This window comes from Manihot esculenta, chromosome 8 (assembly GCF_001659605.2).
Source record: "Manihot esculenta cultivar AM560-2 chromosome 8, M.esculenta_v8, whole genome shotgun sequence".
In the NCBI taxonomy this organism is placed as follows: domain Eukaryota; kingdom Viridiplantae; phylum Streptophyta; class Magnoliopsida; order Malpighiales; family Euphorbiaceae; genus Manihot; species Manihot esculenta.
In genome coordinates, this window is record NC_035168.2 from 33,954,760 (window position 1) to 33,974,514 (window position 19,755).

At 33.3% G+C, this 19,755-nt stretch overlaps 2 protein-coding genes across 4 annotated transcripts; both read left to right on the forward strand.

Moving 5' to 3' along the window:
• The first annotated feature begins 2,700 nt into the window (after positions 1-2,700).
• On the forward strand, positions 2,701-12,865 carry LOC110621774 (ADP-ribosylation factor GTPase-activating protein AGD3). Its single transcript, XM_021766072.2, has 19 exons — positions 2,701-3,397; positions 4,425-4,501; positions 5,080-5,180; positions 5,327-5,397; positions 6,518-6,580; positions 7,032-7,076; positions 7,659-7,724; positions 7,811-7,858; positions 7,943-8,038; positions 8,123-8,164; positions 9,137-9,352; positions 9,427-9,558; positions 9,648-9,872; positions 10,015-10,101; positions 10,180-10,509; positions 10,865-11,010; positions 11,117-11,210; positions 11,619-12,109; positions 12,353-12,865. Exons 1-19 carry the CDS (start codon positions 3,353-3,355, stop codon positions 12,465-12,467), a joined length of 2,490 nt encoding a protein of 829 aa, XP_021621764.1. The 5' UTR covers positions 2,701-3,352; the 3' UTR covers positions 12,468-12,865.
• Positions 12,866-15,565: 2,700 nt separating this feature from the next.
• LOC110621776 (inactive leucine-rich repeat receptor-like protein kinase CORYNE) lies at positions 15,566-19,302 on the forward strand. 3 transcript variants are annotated; one of them, XM_021766073.2, is made up of 3 exons: positions 15,566-17,110; positions 17,627-17,944; positions 18,112-19,302. In XM_021766073.2, exons 1-2 carry the CDS (start codon positions 16,224-16,226, stop codon positions 17,934-17,936), a joined length of 1,197 nt encoding a protein of 398 aa, XP_021621765.1. In that variant the 5' UTR covers positions 15,566-16,223; the 3' UTR covers positions 17,937-17,944; positions 18,112-19,302. The 3 variants fall into 3 exon arrangements, with proteins under 3 accessions (XP_021621765.1, XP_021621766.1, XP_043815359.1); XM_021766074.2 differs by having other exon boundaries at positions 18,658-19,302; XM_043959424.1 differs by having other exon boundaries at positions 17,627-19,302.
• Positions 19,303-19,755: the final 453 nt, after the last annotated feature.

Below are 19,755 nucleotides of genomic sequence, written 5' to 3' on the forward strand. Positions count from 1 at the left end.
GTCAAAATTAAATTGGTGATTTGCTATAATTATTACAAATTTAAAAATTAGAGTTTTTAATTTTATCCAAAATTAGAAATTTAGATTATAAATATAAAAAAATGTAAATTTTGATTTTTTGAGTCAATAAACTTATAATAATAAAAATCCAAGTTTTAGTTATTTATTATTATAAATAAATGTGAAGTATTACATTTGAATGTCAATAAATGTAATGCCTTTACAACTATTACAATTAAATATTGTAAAAAAAATTACAATTAAAAATTAATAGAGGTAATAAGAAAATTAAAGATAAAAATTTGAAATTTATAATTATAATAGTTAATTACAATAAACGTATAAAAAATTTTCATTACTCATTTTTAACTTTTTAATTATATTCATTTTTATTTTTAAATCAAGACCTTAAGTTTTATTGAAATAATTAAATTATTATTAATAATATATGGTTTGCATTAAATATTAGAGATGATTTAAATTCTCATTTGGAAAAGTAATTCTCATTTAAAAAAATAATTAATGAGAGATTAATTAATTTATATATTAATAATATAAAAAATAAAAGTAAATAATTTTCTAAAACAATTAAAAATAAAAAAATGTATAAAAATTATGAGATAAAAAGAGTAAGTATTATTAGATAATTATAAAATAAGAATAAGTATTTATAAAATATCAAATTAAAAAAATTAAATTACAACTTAATTAATTAATTAAATTAAGAAAGTTCAAATTCAGATGAATTATTATTTAAATTTTAAATAATTAAGAAATGAATTTTAAAAATTATATACAAAAATAAGGAGAAACAACCAAATATTAAAAAAATTATTTTAATTATTAGATTTGAATGATAATTGATAACCGTTGGACTTCATTCCCCTCTAAGTAGGGTCAGGTCTGCGAAAGTAAAACATGCCCAGAATTTGGGGCGTCCCTTGGCAGGCCTGCTCTGCACTTCAGATTTGGGTTCCAGAACACGTAGCAGGCCAGGCCGGGCTGCCGATGAGTCCAGACCTAGTAAGAAGAAAGCCAGCCCGGTGATAGGACTTGAAGAGGAACAGCAGGTCCATTCTTTTCGCAATCCTATTCACACGCACACTGAAAAAATTAAATGGCCGCTTGATATAGGTGAGGGGACTGACACTACTGTATATACAGACCTGTCTGACAGAAATAGATATCACTTTAACAGAAAGGCCGTTAAGCGTCTCTCATAAGCAAGAAAATGAATAAAAAGAAGAAGGATACCCTTTTCTTACTAAATTTATTCGACTATCGTAAACCCTATTTTTTATTTATCTTAGAATATCAATAATAAACATGGCTTAAATCTCTTTTTCATGGCTGCAATGGTTATGTTAGCTTAACGATGATTTCTTGATCTATAAAAAACTAAAGATGATAAAAAATTGAAAATCATTATTATAATAATTAATTACGATAATTTTATAAAAAGTTTTCATGGCTAATTTTAATATACTTAATGAAATTTTCTCCTAAAAATTTTAAAAATACTTTCTAAATCTTCAACACAATAAAATTAGTATATATTTCATTTTTAATTATTTAATTATATATATAATTTATTGAAAAAAAAATCTATGAATCAAAGATAATCTAATTATAGTTTCTCTAGATTTTATTATAGCGATGAGCCACTCCAAGGAGTATCCACAAAAATTAATTAATAAAAATATTTTTTAATTAAATAAAAATTAAATCTATTTTTAAACATAATAACTTGCTTTTTTTTCGATAAATTTTAAAAATTTTATTAATAATGTTGAATTTTGATATATAAATCTATTATCATCATTTACTTTTCTACATTATAATTAAATAATACAAAAATAATTTTCAAAAAATAATCTCATATATAAATTATTTATTTTAAAATATTAAATTTATTATTTTAAATAAAATTAGGTTTTTTTTTCTTAATTTAATATATTTGGGAGAAGTTATTTCGCTGTCGCATGTCATAACATTAGTAGTAGAAAATTTAGAATTATTTCTTTTCCTTTTCTTGCTGGGACGAGCAGTGACTTTCATTTGCTCGTGGCGACCAAGGCAGTAATGGAGGGAAGTATGGGCTGGGCCCCTCTGCTTCTTCGCTGATGGTGTTTTACAGAAGCATTTTCAGATTCCATGTCCCTCCCTCACGCACTTATTTTAGCGTTTTTGCTTTTGAGGGCCTGGTTGATTCTACCAGATATATTTTACATATAAAATTTTAATAAGAATATATATATATTAATTTATTATATTAATAAAATAATTATAAAATATTATTAATTTTTAAAAAAATTTTAATTTATTAAACAACGTTTTTTTTACCAATAATTATAAACCCTTCAAATTTACATTTTAATTAAATAGATAAAAAAAATTCAGTAACAATATTTCCAATTCAATTTTTTATTATAAAAGTCAAAGCTGCGGCAGTGATTGGCATTTGGCCCTATACCATCCATGTATTAATCACCAACTTTTGGGATAGTTTATCACACGCGCCGATTACATGAGTTGGTAAAACCGGTCGTCCTCGTTTTCCATGACGGGGGACGAGGTGACCATTGTCAGTGGTGTAGAGTCAGCAATATTCTCTTTTTTAAGTAAATTCAAACGACACCGTTCTTAAGTCTCTCGATGCTGTCTCTGTTTGATATAGCTCCGCTATCGACTCTGTTAAAATCGCCATATTCTTCTAAATTTTGCCTCGCAAAACTGAAAAGCAAGAGAAAAAGAAAATAAAGGAGGAAAAAAAAAAGATAAAAAAGAAAGAGAAGGAAACAGAAAAAGGGAGCTCTCTGTTTTACGCTTTTATCTATGCCTGTGTCTGTCTTTCACATTTGGTTTGTATATTTCCAGGCTAATGATAATGAAGTTGCCTAATCGATCTCCACTCAATTCCCAAGAATCCCATAAACACAACCTCCTAAATCCTAAATCTCTCGTGTTTTCCTGCCCATTCTAGGGTTTCTTGCTTTCGCCATGTTTGCTTGTACTGTGCTTTCCTAGGGTTCTTAAATCAACCAAACAAAGAAACAGAACAGGAAAGGAACAAAAATAAGCGTTTGAAGCTCTGGAACGCCGCTAATCGAGCTCTTATATCTTCGGTTTGTAATTATCTATAAGTGGTAGGGTTATATATCTCTCTTTTATTTTTTGGGGTCCCTTGGTGGGTATCGTGCCGATCGGCGTTCAACTATAAATCAAGATCTGAGCTTAATTTTGATGATTGGAGGTGGTTATGACAATAGATTAGCTTCAGTTTGCCAAGATCGAGCATTGTTGTAATGGTTGTTAGAATTTATTGTGAGGTAGAAGAATCGCTATTTCAAAAATGTCTTTCGCTATGCTCGACGACTCTCCTATGTTTCGCAAGCAGGTCAGTTTCCTTCTCGCTCTCTCTCTTCGCTTTGTTGGACTCGAAGGAATCTCAAGGAAATTGTGTTTTTTTCTGTTTGAAGAAAGATATAATGCCCTATGTTTTTTCCTTTTATATTTCTTTTTTATTTCCAAAAAAGCTAATTAGCAGCTTGATTGATTGCTGATGAAGTGCTTAACCGAAATTCAAAACCCTTTAGCTCAATATAAAAATGGCGCCTTTCTTCTTCTTCTTCTTCTTCTTCTAAATTAGAAAAAAAAAACAATGAAATAGAGGGTGAGCAGTAAAAGTATATGCATTTTGCATAGCCAATTGCTTGCATAAAGAGGGTTCTTGGATTGTTGTTTTCTGTGTAATCTTTAAATTGCTGCCATGTTTGTCTTTTTTATATCTTTTGGCTGCTAAGAGTTTGATGATTTAAGGAAAGTTTATTTAGTTGTTTCGATAAAAAGGAAAGGCGTGTTTTGTTCAATAAAGATTAAATATCTTTTGTTTTATGGTAGTTTTATTAATCCTTTATTACTGATTTGGGAGACAGTAGTAAATCCATACTATGGATCATCAAATGTTTTTTTTTTTTGGGTAAACTGAAATAATTGGCTTTCTTTTACGATAATTTCTATGAGGATTCTTTCACTTATTTGAAAATTTTCAAGGCCCAATAAATAACTTTTTCCTCCCAGACGTTTTCTTAATTCATGCTTGATCTTCACTCATGATTCCCTTCTAACCATGATTTTGTATTTTGATGTGTTGTCGTACAACAATCTATTTGTGCATTGTCTGGCAGTATAAATAGCATAACTCAGTCTTAATTTTATGAGATGCATGCGGACAACATTGTCTAATTTGCTAAAATAATGGCTACTCCGTCCTACTGTTATATCTGCTATTGTTACTCTTTTGAAGATGATGTTTTAAGCAAATTGTTCTCATCATATCAGTTATACTTGTGTTTTGTTTAGAATATATTGATTTTAGTTGGTCCCTAGTATAGTGCAATTTGATAATTTATTTGGTGAATCAGATACAATCCATGGAGGAAAGTGCTGAATTGCTAAGGGAGAGGAGTTTAAAGTTCTACAAAGGATGTCGGAAATACACGTATGTGCTTTTTATTTCCACTAGTATCTATAAAATATCGCATCCCACTTTTGTTTCTCTATTAATTTACAGATTTGACTATATAAATTAGTACATCTTCTTAGATTGAGACCCTATGAGCCATAGAACCTTAAATTTTTAAGGAGCAGAGTCTCCGGGTGGGGGGCTGGGGAGAATGGTAATATTTGTCCTTTGTTATTTATTTAACTTATGGTTGCATGAAGGGTATTGGTGTTATCAATTTCTTTTTCTGTACTATTAATGACTTGTAAGTTTGTACTTACTTTTGGGTATTGCTAAAATTACATGCTTCAAGATGCTAAATTACACAATCTTAAATCTTAATTAGGTTTGCAACTAGTTGTACTGTCATTAATGCCTTTCAATTCAACATTAGTGATTTCTTTCTCTGTATTCTCTTTTACACATGTTAATGTCTTTCCTCCCTCCCCCTCTCTCTCTCTCTCTCTCTCTCTCTCTCTCCCTCTCACTGTTTCCCTTCTGTATCCTTCCTGTAGTGCAAGTGCAATGAGTTTGTAAATGATTTTTTTTATGCTAGCGTTTTGTTTCACTTGCAGTGAAGGACTAGGTGAGGGATATGATGGGGACATTGCCTTTGCTAGTGCTCTGGAAGCTTTTGGTGGAGGACATAATGATCCTATTAGTGTGGCTTTTGGAGGTAATTTTATTTTGCTTGGATTTTTTTTACAGTACTGCCTTGTTTTTCCTTTTAATTTTTTATGTGATAAGTTAGCAATGGCTAGTTTTTGTTTAGATACGAGTGATACTATAGAATTATTGATGAATATGTGTTTGCTAATGTAGGCCCTGTTATGACTAAATTTACCATAGCCTTGAGAGAAATTGGGACATACAAGGAAGTTCTTCGATCTCAGGTAATTCTGATGTGTATTCTTTTCTATGTATTTTGTTAAATATTGTGGCAATTTCAATAAATATAATGCTGTCCCAGTGGCAGATCTATAATTTTTTTTTTTTAAAATCTGGGGTCAATGTATAAGAACATATAATAAAATACTATAAAGATGTAAGAAAAAAAGTTGGTATATTATAATAAGAGTTGACAAAACCTAATATCTTGGAAACTATTAAAATTTTACATCTTTGTTAATGCTATTAAATGCATATCTCTATATAATTAACTCGCAGTCATGCATTAATTGATCACACATTCATTTATACAAGTCTTGATAAAGTTCATTATTGAAATAGTTACAGCAGAGTTTCAAAAGAAAGTAAACTTTTGAATACACAATTTGCTCTTTTGTCTCAACAAATTTAAATTTCATCAAAAAGAGAGTTAGGGATCAACATAGACAAATACACACACCCACACACACAAGGACAAAAAAAGAGGGGCCAGTTGACCCTCTATTTCTAGCAATGCATCCACTACTGGTTCTTAAGGAATCCCCATGCTAGTTCATTTGCTGTCTTGGTCAATACTTTAGATTGTTGGTAACTTGATTGGACTAGGTTACAATTTTGTAAATAATGATAGCATTTCCACTTATTGGTACTTCTGTCTTATGATCAATGACTTGAGCAAAAAAATTTGTACTTCAAATTGTGTGTTTCTTAAGTATGGTTCCATAATTTTTATTGTCGTCATGATTTTACTTTGAATGAGCCCTAAACAACTTACATGTCTCAACTCTAAAGAACTAGGGTAGAAGAGAGAACTTTGATGCAGATTTCTTTTAGCTTTCCAAGTTATCCTTTCCTTTGGAATTGGTATCTAATAAAAGTGAAGGCCAGTTTAAAGAAGCAATAGCATCCTAGTTTTCTTTGGAGTGGAAGGTGTATCTAGACCAGTTTGATGTTGGGCCTTGGTCTGATTCAGTTTTATTTCTTGAGAAATTATATTGTGTAGGGAAACAGAATCCTGTGCACCATAATTCAAATGAATTACTTTTATTTTCAGATCAAGATCTTTATTTTCTTTGTTCCAATTTTGCTTATCTGATATGAGATTGTTATTATTTCCTTTTTCAGGTTGAGCACATGCTGAATGACAGATTGCTACAATTTGTCAATGTTGATTTGCATGAGGTCAAGGTAATGTTAAGGCCATTTCCTGCCCCAATGATAGTTAATGTGTGATATGCAACCCAAGGGGAAATAAATGGCAATCTTTCCTTTTTGAAGTAGAAAATGCATTCTGCAGTGCTGTATTTGACCACTTCCTTTTTCATTGACTTGAAACTTTAATTACTTGGGACATATTTCTTGGGAGTTGCTTAAGTAATTAGTTTTGTGATCTTTCTCTTTTATAGGCTCCATATTCTCTAAGCACCTAACTTTCTCATTTAGCAATTGTATGAGAGATCTTGCTCAGGAGTTAGGATTTGCTGTTTGAATATTGATTGTTGCAAAAATCCCCCTCTAATTTTTTGCTTAGAGGATCCCCCTTAGATGATCATTTAATATCTCCATAGTGTCACTATTCCCCAATTTATGCAAATATCCCTTTGAGTTTGAATTTTAAAAAGGTATTTGTTTTGTGCAGGAAGCAAGGAAACGTTTTGACAAGGCAAGCCTTCTTTATGATCAGGTGCTTTTCTCTTGTTTCCATGTTGGATTGCTCATAATTTTCTCATTGCAGTTAACATCATTTGCATGTACATTGGAATGAATTTTCAGTATTTTAAATACAAAATCACGGCCTTCCCTTTTTACGAGGTAGTCTATGAATGAGATAATTTTTATTATTGCCTCAAATTTTAAGAATATTCTTCCTCATTGAAGGCTATTATGCTTTTTTTTTTTTTTTTTTTTTTTAATATTCTAGTTGGAACTGGATAACTTACCCTTGAGACATTTAAATTGATATTTTTTTTGTATGAGTTATAGTTATGGAAGAGTTCTGAACTCTGAGCTTCCTAACCTCTTTGTGGTTAAGCTTTCTATGCAAACGGGATCTTGTTGAACTGGCTTAGGATTAGGGAGTCAAATTGTACAATTATCTGCAGAAGGATGGGTTTTACGAAACTTTTTAGTTTGCTTAGATTCAGATTTCATAACTTGAACTAAGATATTTGGATTCTCAATCATATAAGTAATCAAATTCACTTGTAAGCCGTTGAAAGATCTTGGAGACCCTGGTTAATTGACACGTTTTCATGGTATTACATAGGCTCGTGAGAAGTTCTTGTCACTGAGGAAGGGCACAAAGACTGATGTAGCTACTCTGTTAGAGGAGGTATTGTATCAAATGTTCTTTTGATTTATGCATCAGCACATCCTTGGCCGTCATTTCCCTTTTATACTTTTCTCATATTGTTTCAGGAGCTTCATACTGCAAGGTCTGCATTTGAGGAAGCACGTTTTAATCTAGTAAGCAAACATTTCAAACTAGCTGTTTTATGGTTTGAATGATGAACAACTCAATAATCTGTTCTCTTTCTGAATTCTGTCTAGGTGACTGCTGTTTCTAATGTGGAAGCAAAAAAGAGGTTTGAATTTTTAGAGGCTGTCAGTGGGACAATGGATGCACATCTTCGTTACTTCAAGCAGGTAATTAGCATTTGGGCTTCTGTGCCTCCTTAACATGCTTTAGTCATCTATGTTCTTATGAAAATTCTTCTGTTTTCCATGCAGGGGTATGAGTTGTTGCATCAAATGGAGCCATATATAAATCAGGTTGTTTATATATGTCTATTCTGTGTATTATTTTTCTTTTAGATCGGAAGAAATTTGGCTTTTGTATTTGTCATTATGTTGTAGAATGTAAAATATCGAGTTATTTTCCTTTGGAAAGATGTGCTTTGCTCATTACAATAAGCATTGAGAAGCAAACCAAAAGTTACTGGTAAAAAGGGAAATGGGGGAGAGGAATGAAAGGTGCCCCCTCTAACTTTAGCCATTTTTAACTGTCAAGAAACCACTCGACCTGAAAGCTGAAGCTTGTAAGTGAGGGCTTTAAGAATAGTTTTATATCTCTAACACACCCGTGCATGCGAATGCACAGTAATCTTAAAGGATGAACAAGCACAGAACCACCTTGCTTTGTGTTGAAATATTTAATTTAAAAAGGTAGAGAAGAACAGGATTTAGACTCTGGAACTTTTGGTCAAAAAGGCTCTAATACCATGTCAAGAAGCACTCAACCTAAAAGTCATGCTTGTAAAGTGAGGATTTTTTTTTTTTATCTCTAACACTCATTGCACAATAAGTGCTATGGCTACCTGTGGGTATCCATTAGGGGTAACCAAGAGTAAAATCAGGACTACAATTTTTTGTGACAGTGAAAATTGTGTATGTAGAATGCGCAAATGACTATGAACCAGGAAGGTTGATGTGGTGAATCCTTGGGCTTAGAGGAGGCACTGTTGTTAGATGTTGATAAATTGACCAGTGAGGGGTATCCTTGAAGTGATGTTCAGCTTTGTATCTGAAGCTGAAGCTGAAGCTAACGCCTGAATTTTTATTTCCTTTCTAAGTGCCTTCAAATATTGGGGTCAGTTGTGATTAACTTGTTAAGAAATTGGAAAGTATTTATCGACCAAGGAGGAAGAAAAAAGGTTGAAGATGATTTGTATGGTTGGTCAAATTTTTCTAAATGAGCTTTGCTTATTGACTTGTTGAAATAATATGCCACTTGTCATTTTGCAGGTTCTGACTTATGCTCAACAGTCAAGAGAGAGGTCCAACTATGAGCAGGCAGCTCTCAGTGAAAGGATGCTAGAGTACAAAAGGCAGATTGATCGTGAGAGTAGATGGTCTTCCAATGGTTCCAATGGATCTCCTAATGGGGATGGTATACAAGCCATTGGTAGAAGTTCACATAAAATGATAGAGGCAGTAATGCAATCTGCTGCAAAGGGAAAGGTACATGAATACTTTTAAAGGAGTTCAATTTGTTCTTTGACTGTCTACTTCTGAACGAGCTAGCAAACTTTCAGGTTCAAACCATTAGGCAAGGTTATCTATCTAAACGTTCCTCAAACTTGCGAGGTGACTGGAAGAGAAGGTTTTTTGTACTTGATAGTCGGGGAATGTTGTATTACTATCGGAAACAATGCAGCAAATCATCTGTAAGTAATTTACGTGAAAAAAAACAGTTAAAGAGCATGCGATCCACTATTTTCTAACTTTCCACCTTTATCACTATGTTTGATTTTAGGGTTCTGGTAGCCAACATTCTGGTCAAAGGAATAGCTCGGAGCTTGGATCTGGATTGTTGAGTCGTTGGTTATCTACTCATTATCATGGGGGAGTACATGATGAGAAATCAGTTGCTCACCATACTGTGAACCTTCTTACATCAACAATCAAGGTTGATGCTGACCAGTCAGACTTGCGATTCTGCTTCAGGATTATTTCACCAACAAAGAACTACACTTTGCAGGTATGATGTAAGATATGGCTTGGATATAAATTTAACTATGCAACTTATTCTGTCTGAATTATAAGGGTGAAAATTGATGTTTAATTTAGTGATGTTTCCAGCATAGATCCTTAACAATGATTATTTATACTTGTCAGTGCAGGCAGAGAGCGCACTGGATCAAATGGATTGGATTGAAAAGATAACAGGGGTTATTGCTTCATTACTCAGCTCGCAGGCTCCTGAAAGGGTAATTTCAATAGCTTTTCATCATTATTGGCTTTGATTAACTTGTCATTTTGATGGTTATTGTCCAATTAAATTTCAGTGTCTGCCTGCTAGTCCTATGGGAAGTGGTCATCATAGGTCTGCCAGTGAGAGCAGTTCATTTGAAAGTGCTGATTTTGACCACTCTGCCGTTGATGAACTTACCTCTGAGAGGAGCCTTGCTGGTGCCCATCATGAACGACCATCAAGAATTTTACAACAACGATCCAGTGCAGAGAAGCCTATTGATGTTCTGCAAAGAGTATGCGGAAATGATAAATGTGCTGATTGTGGTGCCCCAGAACCAGATTGGGCATCCCTAAATCTTGGTGTTCTTGTTTGCATTGAATGTTCTGGTGTTCACCGTAATCTTGGTGTGCATATATCAAAGGTAACCTATTCCACTTGAATTATTTTGCCTTGACACTGTTTCTTTGTGAGCTATGCTTTCAGTGTGGGTGCATCATGCCATCAAAAATCGGTTGGATAATGATAATGGGAAGTCCCTTTTTATTAATTTAATAAATTAAGCAAGCTACATCAAGTTACAATAATAAGAAGATTAGTAGTCTTGACAGCTCTAGAACTTGTACAGACTTCGAAGATATCTTGGTAGGATTGTTATGGATACTCTTCATCACAGAGTTATCTTGTTATGCCAAAAACTTTGGTTTGGTAATGATATTTCATGTTAGTACTGATGTTGACTCATTGACCTCTTATTCTTATTTTGAATTGAATTGCAGGTAAGATCCCTCACACTGGATGTCAAAGTATGGGAACCTTCTGTTATTAGTTTGTTTCAATCTCTGGGAAATGCCTTTGCAAACTCAGTCTGGGAGGAGCTACTGCAATCAAGAAGTACCTTTCAGGTTGATCTCATCCCCACAGGGTAAAGAATCCCCTTCAATCCGAATATACTTCTCTGTTATTTGCCAGTGATATGCATCTTGCTTTATTATTGATTGCTAACATTCCTTTTTATTCTGCTGCTGAAGCCCACACAAGTCTGATAAATCACAGCCACATTTTATCTGTAAACCCAGTCCGGTTGAGTCTATATCAGTAAAGGAGAAGTTTATCCATGCAAAGGTATATTATCAAACTTCTGGCCTGGTTTTGAGTTTTATTTTCTTTTTTATTTGGAGACGATTGCCCATAGATTCAAGGGGATAATGTGACCTGAGCTTTTTATGCTTTTTTCATACAAATGTTTTTATTCGAAATCAGCGCCATAATTTAGATGTGTCCCCTATATATATATATATATATATATATATATATATAGAGAGAGAGAGAGAGAGAGAGAGAGAGAGAGAGAGAGAGAGAGAGGGATTCAGCAAACTGAACATTTGGTGGCTCTGACAATGATATTTTAGCAGACTACAGTTAGTTCCCATTTGGTAATGTGAGCAAAGATGCCTTGCTGTATGCTACTGAACTTTTGTGTTTTTACGAAAATGTTGGAAGTCAAATCCTCCTCTCCTTTTTCAATGACAGTATGCAGAAAAACTGTTTGTTCCCAAACCTAGAGACAGCCAATATCCTCATTCAGTGTCACATCATATTGTGGAAGCTGTACGTGCTAATGACAAGAAATCTGTGTACCGTCTTATTGTTAATCACGAAGTAGATGTCAATGCTGTATATGAGCAAGCATCTTGTAGCTCTTATCTAACCCTGGCTAAAGTGATGTTACTACAAGAGCAGACGGGCCTTGACCACTGCTCTAGCTGCTCAACTGGGAATTCATTGGACAGGTCCTCCACTAGTTCTTTAAATTTGGCTGGTACTGGTGAAGGTCAGATCTTGGAGGATCTAGATGGGTGTTCCTTGCTTCACCTTGCTTGTGAAACTGCGGATATTGGCATGCTAGAACTCCTTTTACAGTATGGTGCAAATATAAATTCAACTGATGCAAGAGGTCAGACACCATTGCATCGATGTATTATTAGAGGCAGAGCTGCATTTGCAAAATTGCTCCTCTCAAGGTGACTTTTACTGGTCCTTGCTTTGCCAATCATCATTGATTTAGATTTTTCTTTCCATTGTTTTCTTTTATCTATTTTGTGCACATAAATAGTGTTTATATGTGTGCGTCACTTTGTGTCTACCTATCAATTCTCTCTGCACACAAGACATATGCACACCCATACACGCATGTACACAGAAGAAAGCGGAAGGATAGGGATTTCTATGACATCCTAATCAAGGGTCTGAATATACATTTGCAGAGGAGCAGATCCACGGGCTGTGAATGGGGAAGGTAAGACCCCTCTTGAGCTCGCAATAGAGACAAATTTTGCTGATGCTGATGTCATCACTTTCTTATCAGACTCAAATGGGTGACATGCTTAGTAAAGGATAATAATTAAAGATGAAGTACAATGAGGTTGGGGAGTTAAAAATTGATAATGGTATTGCTTTTTTCTGTAAGTATATTTTATAAGTTGAAGAGCTTGTTCTCCATTGAAGATGTCAGCAGTGTGGAAATAGAGTGGTAGGTTGGCATGCCTGCCCCATGAGTATCTATGCAATTAGTCCCTCATGGTTGTATTTTATACTGCCCCATTGTGAGTTGAGAGCAGCTTGAAGCTTCTAGAGAAGGGGCTCTTTTTTAATGTTATTTGTTTTTGATTAATCAGCATGCTTGGTTCCTTGTGTGGTGGAGCTGCGAGGATTTAGCTTTAGGGCATTGGTGTATTTGTACATTGGTTTCTTTTAGTGAAGAGTTCTTGTTTCTGCAACTCTTTCAATGCATTATTTCATTTTTTTTTTTTTTTGCCTTGATGCATTTGAGACGAATATACTCGTGTGGAATGCTTCCATCACACATTTGCTGCGTGATAAATGTGTCATCTTTTTTTCAATACTTTGATTGAATTTGAATTTCAGAAATTTGTCTTCTCAATTTATCATCACAATAATTATTCTAGTATCAATTTTCGTCTGTAACGTCTCAGCTTTTTGCAAGGCATAGAGAATTGATTTACATTTATTGCAAGCTAGTGACTTTTAAATTTTATTTCCTTATCAAAACTATGCGACAGGAATTATATATATTAGATTGAGATGCCATGTGTTTTGCTTAAGATGATTTATTTGTTGAACTATTGTAAGAGAATTGTTGGTGATTTGATTAGACTTTTGAGAATGAATTGAAAACTTTTTTGTGCTTGCAGGAAATTAAAATGGTAGTATTTTTAAAAAAAAAACAAACATAATTCCCCCTTCTTTGGAATGAAAGATTCGATAAAGAAACAGAATAATTCACTTAAAAATAATTATAAATGATTTTATAAGGAATCATATGATTTCTTTTCTTGCGAAATGGATTATCCTAAACATTTTATTGATTAATAGTAAGAGTTGGACCTTCTCCTGAAAGCTAGACATAAAATAAACTGTTGTAGTTAACAAAGTATAAAGTTCACTGATCTTAAATGAAATCTTATCAATCTAAATGGGAAAGTGAGCATGAGAAAACTGATTGAATTTATCTAATTATTTAGAAACTTTTAGCATATAATAAGCACAAAAGCTTAAAATAATTAATTTTATTGGAGTAACAGGTTGCACTACTAGGCTTTAATTAAAAAAAAAAAACTACAAAATGTTTCACAACTAATGATCATCAGATTCTTTATAAATTTTATCAAAATATCATAGCATTAAGAATATTCAAAGAAAATATAAAACAAAAAAAGTTATATAAAAACCTTATTGGAATGGAGTTTTTTAGTAGTAATTTTTTCTAATAACCATTTGATCGTGAAATCTCATTCACTTTAAAAAAATAATAAAAAATATTTATCAATAATTTTTATTTTGTTATAAGTTATTAATAATATAATTAATTTATTTTTTTTATAAATTTAAATATTTAATAAATTATGATTTTAGTGCAGAAATTTAATGATTAATTCCGATTAATATAAAAATGTAATTACATATTCAACACATAAACTACTAACAAACAAGAAAAGGTGTACATATTCCAAAAAAGATTAAGATGTATATATCAAATAAATTTATTATTCTTATTATTACCACAAATGAAAATATGATATCACATATTAACTTTTAATATTTAACTCAACATAATAATAATAATAATAATAATAATAATAATAATAATAATAATAATAATAATGAAACAAGGTTTAATGTATCACCTCCACCCATTTTTTTCTGTGCATCTATTTGCAATTTAAAAAAAAAAACTACCATATGTATATATCCAACTATTTCTCATGAATTTTTGGACGAAAATTTGATAATAATAAAAAAAACACAGAAAATTTTCAATATCAAAATAAACTTTTCTGAACTCATTTTCGTTTTGTTTGTTTTAATTTTGACTAAAAATATTAGAGAATGAGAAAGAGAACCTAAATCCAAGTTAGACTTAATAAGTAATTTGCTTTTAACCACCGATTAAATTTGATTAGTTTTTTTTATCAACTCATAGCTAACACTATTTCTATAATGCTTTTATTTATTTATTTATTCTGTGTTTTTATATCTAATGACTAGGTGGAATCAATAAACATAAATAACTAAAAATATAATAAAAATCAATCAATATTGAAATAATTTTATATAATAATTAAAACTTGTATAAAATGCAGATAAATATAAAGATATATAACTTTCCACTTCCACATCTTTAATCTCCGGGAAAAAATAATGGCAAGAAAAACATCCGGCACTGGGGCATATGGTCATTTCACACTAAAAAAAAACCCAGTAAAAGTCGAAAGACCATAGGAAAAAAAAAAAGGTTTAAACCCATTTTCCTCAAAAGACGCACGCATACGCACGTGCTGTTCCTTTCCTCGTCGCTGTACTGTACACCAAAAATTTATACTGTTTTTTTTTTTTATTTGTTTAAAAAGAGGAGAAAATAAAAAAAAAAATAAAAAAGAAATTTGAGAAAAAACGTGTAGTGGAAATGGAAAGCAATTATTCTCACATGAAAAAGGAAATAACTTTACTAATCCCACGATAAGACAGCCTATTTCTATAATCACACTATTAAATATTTATTTTCCAAAAAAAAAAAAAAAAAAAACCTAGCTAAGCTCGCACAAATTCCCGTGGTTCCACATCAACGGTCGAAATCTCATCAAGAAGAAAACCAACGGTGAAGATAAACATGATCCTCTCTGTCGCACACGGTTCGATGTATCGCTTTCGGCCTCGTGATAGGGACATCAAGACACTCTTCTGCCAACGTGGCAATGGACCCACCTCCTCTGTATTTCAGTTGTGGGGTCCCTCTCCTCTGAAAGGCGGGAAGACGAACCCAGTTTTGTCCTCCCCTCCACACCAGAATGGTCCTTTACAGACAAGTGTACAGGTTTTTTTTTTTTAAAAAAAAAAAAAACAAATATTAATTTTTTTTCAAGGAAAAATATTTTTTATTTTTAATAGTATGCAGTACTTGTGCAAGTGATAGAGAGACGCAGGCTAGTGGCTGTGTGTGAGTCTGTTTCTTTCTTCACCTAATATATTTGAACTTTGTCTGTCTACTCATTTAGAAGAAATGATTTGGGTTCTTTGTTAGTATTGGTATTTGCTCAAGGAACAGGAAGGACATGACTTCTCTCTGGCTTGAAGCAGCAGCCTGAAACTGGAGGAAAGATTTGATTTTTTTGCTTCTTCTGTTTTGGGTTCTTCACAGAGACGTTCCTTGAATAAAATGCTCTACATTTATGTTTAATATGGAAGTATTTGCAACTTCGGTCTTTGATTCATGTAGAAAGAAGACAACTTTAGTCTCCAAGAGATTGGAATAGGTGACGTTGTGATTCTTTAGCGTCTTTCTCGTGAAGATTTTGAGTTGAAATTCGATTTTCATCTCCCGGTTATTCCTTATAGTTTCGGTTTTGGAACCACTTGAAAGCTTCTCCTTCACTCTCTCGGATTTTCATATTTGCGTTTGAGATTTGAGGTTCTTCCCTCCCCAGCAATTTGAAGTGTTTTAGCAGAATCTCTTTCATTCATTCATTTTGAAGCTGGAGTCTTGTTTTGGGGTTCTTTTGGTTTTGAGCTTCTGCTATCATTTATAGGATCTTGGTTCTGTGGGCTTTTTATGGTCCTATGGAGAAAAGAAGATACAGTTCCCAACTTACCAGCAAAGTCACAGCTCTGCTTTTGCTGTTGAGTTTTTGCTTTCACCCCATAGTTGTACAGTGCCAAGAAAGTAATATTAAGATGACAAGGCACCTCTCCTCCGAAACTCCGCCTTCCAGGTCGCCCCAGTTTCACACTGGACTCAAAAGAATTCTTCTTAGCATCGGTTTAGGAGTCTTAACTGGATTAACAGGAGCCGTTCTTTGCGCTTGTGTGGTCCGTTTTTTTGTCCGCTACATGAACCGAACTCCAATCCTCAAAGGCCCTGTTACATTTTCCCCAAATATCGCTCCAAAAACTCTTCAATCAGCTCTTGCAAGCGAAAACCAGTTACTGGGTTCCAGCTCAAATGGTAAGTATTACAGGAAAGTGCTAGATAATGACCTCACAGTTGCTGTCAAGAGGCTCGAACCATTTGAGAATGGTTCACCAGAGAGGCAGAGCAAGGCTGTCAAGCGAAGGATACAGCAGGAGCTGGAAAGGCTAGCCAGTTTGAGGCACAGGAATTTGATGAGTTTACGGGCTTATGTTCGAGAATCTGATAGATTTTCTCTTGTCTACGATTATGTCCCAACTGGGAGTCTTGAAGATGCAATGAATAGAGTGAGGGATAATCAGTTGCAGCTCGGATGGGAAGTTCGGCTTCGGATTGCAGTTGGGGTTGTTAAGGGGCTTCGATATCTTCACTTTGAATGTGTCCCTCAAATTTTGCATTATAATTTGAAGCCCACAAATGTGATGTTGGATGCTGAGTTTGAGCCGAGGTTGGCAGATTCTGGGTTGGCTAAACTCATGCCTAATTTGGACAGAACCACATCTGGCTACAGTGCTCCTGAGTGCTTCCAGAATTGCAGGTACATGAACTTTTTTTCTTTTGGCCTTAAGCCATTGTCAACTTCTAATTCTAGTAATTAAATTGATAATTGAATTTATTTGTTTCATGTTTTCCATCGTAAGCTCAAGTTTCTGCTGGATTATGGAGCTTGAAAAAAGTTTGATTATTTCCATAATGAACGTATATGTTGTACTTTAAAGTTTTGGTCAGTTCAAGTTAGAGAGGCATTTTTTTATCTCTTTCAACATTAAATATGCTGAAGCATTATATTCTAAACTAGAAGATTTACTCAAGTCAAAGTGGCAGTTCATCAAGCTACTGTACAAGTATTGCTTTGTTCTTTCTAGTAATAATTATCTGTCTAGAATCTCTGCTTAGTCCTGACCTTTAGCTTTAATTTATTTCTGGTATGTGTTCTTTGCTTTATGGTATTGTTATTTATTCATTTATTTCATACTTGTCTTGTTTAACTCAGACCTCACATAGTGCTCACAACTCACATTATACTCTTTTTTTTCTTTCCAAATTTAACTAGGTATACTGAAAAGAGTGACATCTTCAGCTTTGGGATGATATTGGGTGTTTTATTAACTGGGAGAGACCCGACCGATCCATTCTTCGGGGAAGCAGCCAGTGGAGGTAGTTTAGGTCATTGGCTTCGGCATTTGCAGCACGCAGGGGAGGCAAGGGAAGCACTGGATAAGAGTATTCTTGGGGAAGAAGGTGAGGAAGATGAGATGCTCATGGCAGTGAGAATAGCTGTTGTTTGCCTGTCAGATTTGCCTGCAGATAGGCCTTCAAGTGATGAGCTTGTCCTAATGCTATCCCAACTGCACAGCTTTTAACAGGAATTGTAAGTATATTTGCCAAACTGTAGCCTGCAAATTTTGGAAATTTGATTTTTTTGCTTTAAGGGCTTTGGTCTGCCATTCTTATTCGCTAAAAAATTGCGGAAAAAGGCCATTTTTGTTTAGTTTCCACTGCTTGATGAAATTTTTATGATTTTCATTTCTATCACAGCATATGGTTTTATGTAATTGATGACTTTGTGACTAAAGCTGTAACTCCGGAATCAAGATTGATATAGTCAAGAGAATTACTAACCACATAGAAGAGACTATTCTATCGACGACTACTCCGTGGGACACATCTCTATTATTGTGTTCTCAACTAATTATGGTGGGGCTTTGTTGGCTATCTTTATTTGGACAAAGCTTTTTTAAAATTACAGCTCCTTTTACCTTAAAGAAAAGTTCATGCACCCTTCTTTTTATCCACATGGGCCATGCTAATATTAAAGCATTGCATGAAGGTTTAAACTTTTTTGCCTCAAATCAGAACTTTGATGTAGTGGTGTTTGTTGATTGCTTGCTAGCAAAATGTCAATGTTTTAAGATAGTAGCTTTTCATATTTAGCTTCTTTAAGTGTCTGTTTCATGAGTATTGCATTCAGAAACCTTCATATGTATACATGTTTGTATTCAAACTCTCTCTCTGCAAAAATTAACATATGGGTATGTGCGTGATTCGCCTGATTTGATTACTGTGATATTGTTGGAGAGCTAGGGTTTGAATTAAGCTTAGTACTTGCTGAATTGTGTGACAAAATGTCACCCCATGAAGCGTGCATGTCTGGGGAGCATGAAAAGAATGTCAAAAAAAAGATGGTGGGATGCAGGATGTTGTGACCTGCAGAGAGTACAGAGAGATCTCAGTCATGCTGCTTGGGTCCTGAAGTAGCATGCTTCAAAAGGGTGACTGTTATGGTCCCGGGTCACAGACTGTATCCTGTTGTTATGGATTTGGTCTATCCGTTATCCACTATAGAAGTAACCGGATAAAAAAGCCTGGGTTAGAAAACCGGGTAAGAATTCACTCTCCTGGGGGATTATTGGCATGGTCAGATTATGCTGAATGGATGATTATTCCATGTCTGCAAACTTTATTGTTTAAATGAAGCAGGGTTGGAGTTTAGTGTGTAAAATAATTTGTTGATCAAAGGTATTTGTATTTGGTTAGTTGTGTTGGGAGGATGGGAAAATGATAGTGATAGGGACATTGTATCAACCAATTTCTAAATCATGCCCATCTCAATCATATATCAACTATGATTTTAGCGGTTGTTTGATCACGCACACCATCAACGTCTATCTAGGACTGGATGTAGAATTCAATTACCACTTATCTGTAGCCTTACCAATTTTTTGTTGTTTTCCCATAATTTTAACTTTTCATATAAGATGATGAAATAATTCACTTTTATCTTTCTTTTTTTCCTCTTAAGAGAAAGTTTTATCGTCCAAACAAAACAGTAAAAAATAAATTTTATTTTCCTCATTTAAAAAAGAGATTTATTATTTAATTTTTAAGTATTTTTATTATTAATAAGTATTTTTAAAAATTTATAAAAATATTTTCATTTTTTTTTATTAACAAAATAGTTTTTTCATTTTTTTTTCTTTCAAAATAATTGAATAATGAGAGAATTTTTAAAATTTAATTTTGTTTTTAAATAGAATTTTTTATTGAGTCTCTAGTTATTATTATTATTAACAAGTCAGTTTTTAAATTTTTTTAGGAAGAAAGAAGAATTTAATGACAGAAATAGTCGGAAGGATTATTTTATTGATGGGAAGATTATTTTGTTGACGGAGAAAAAATAAA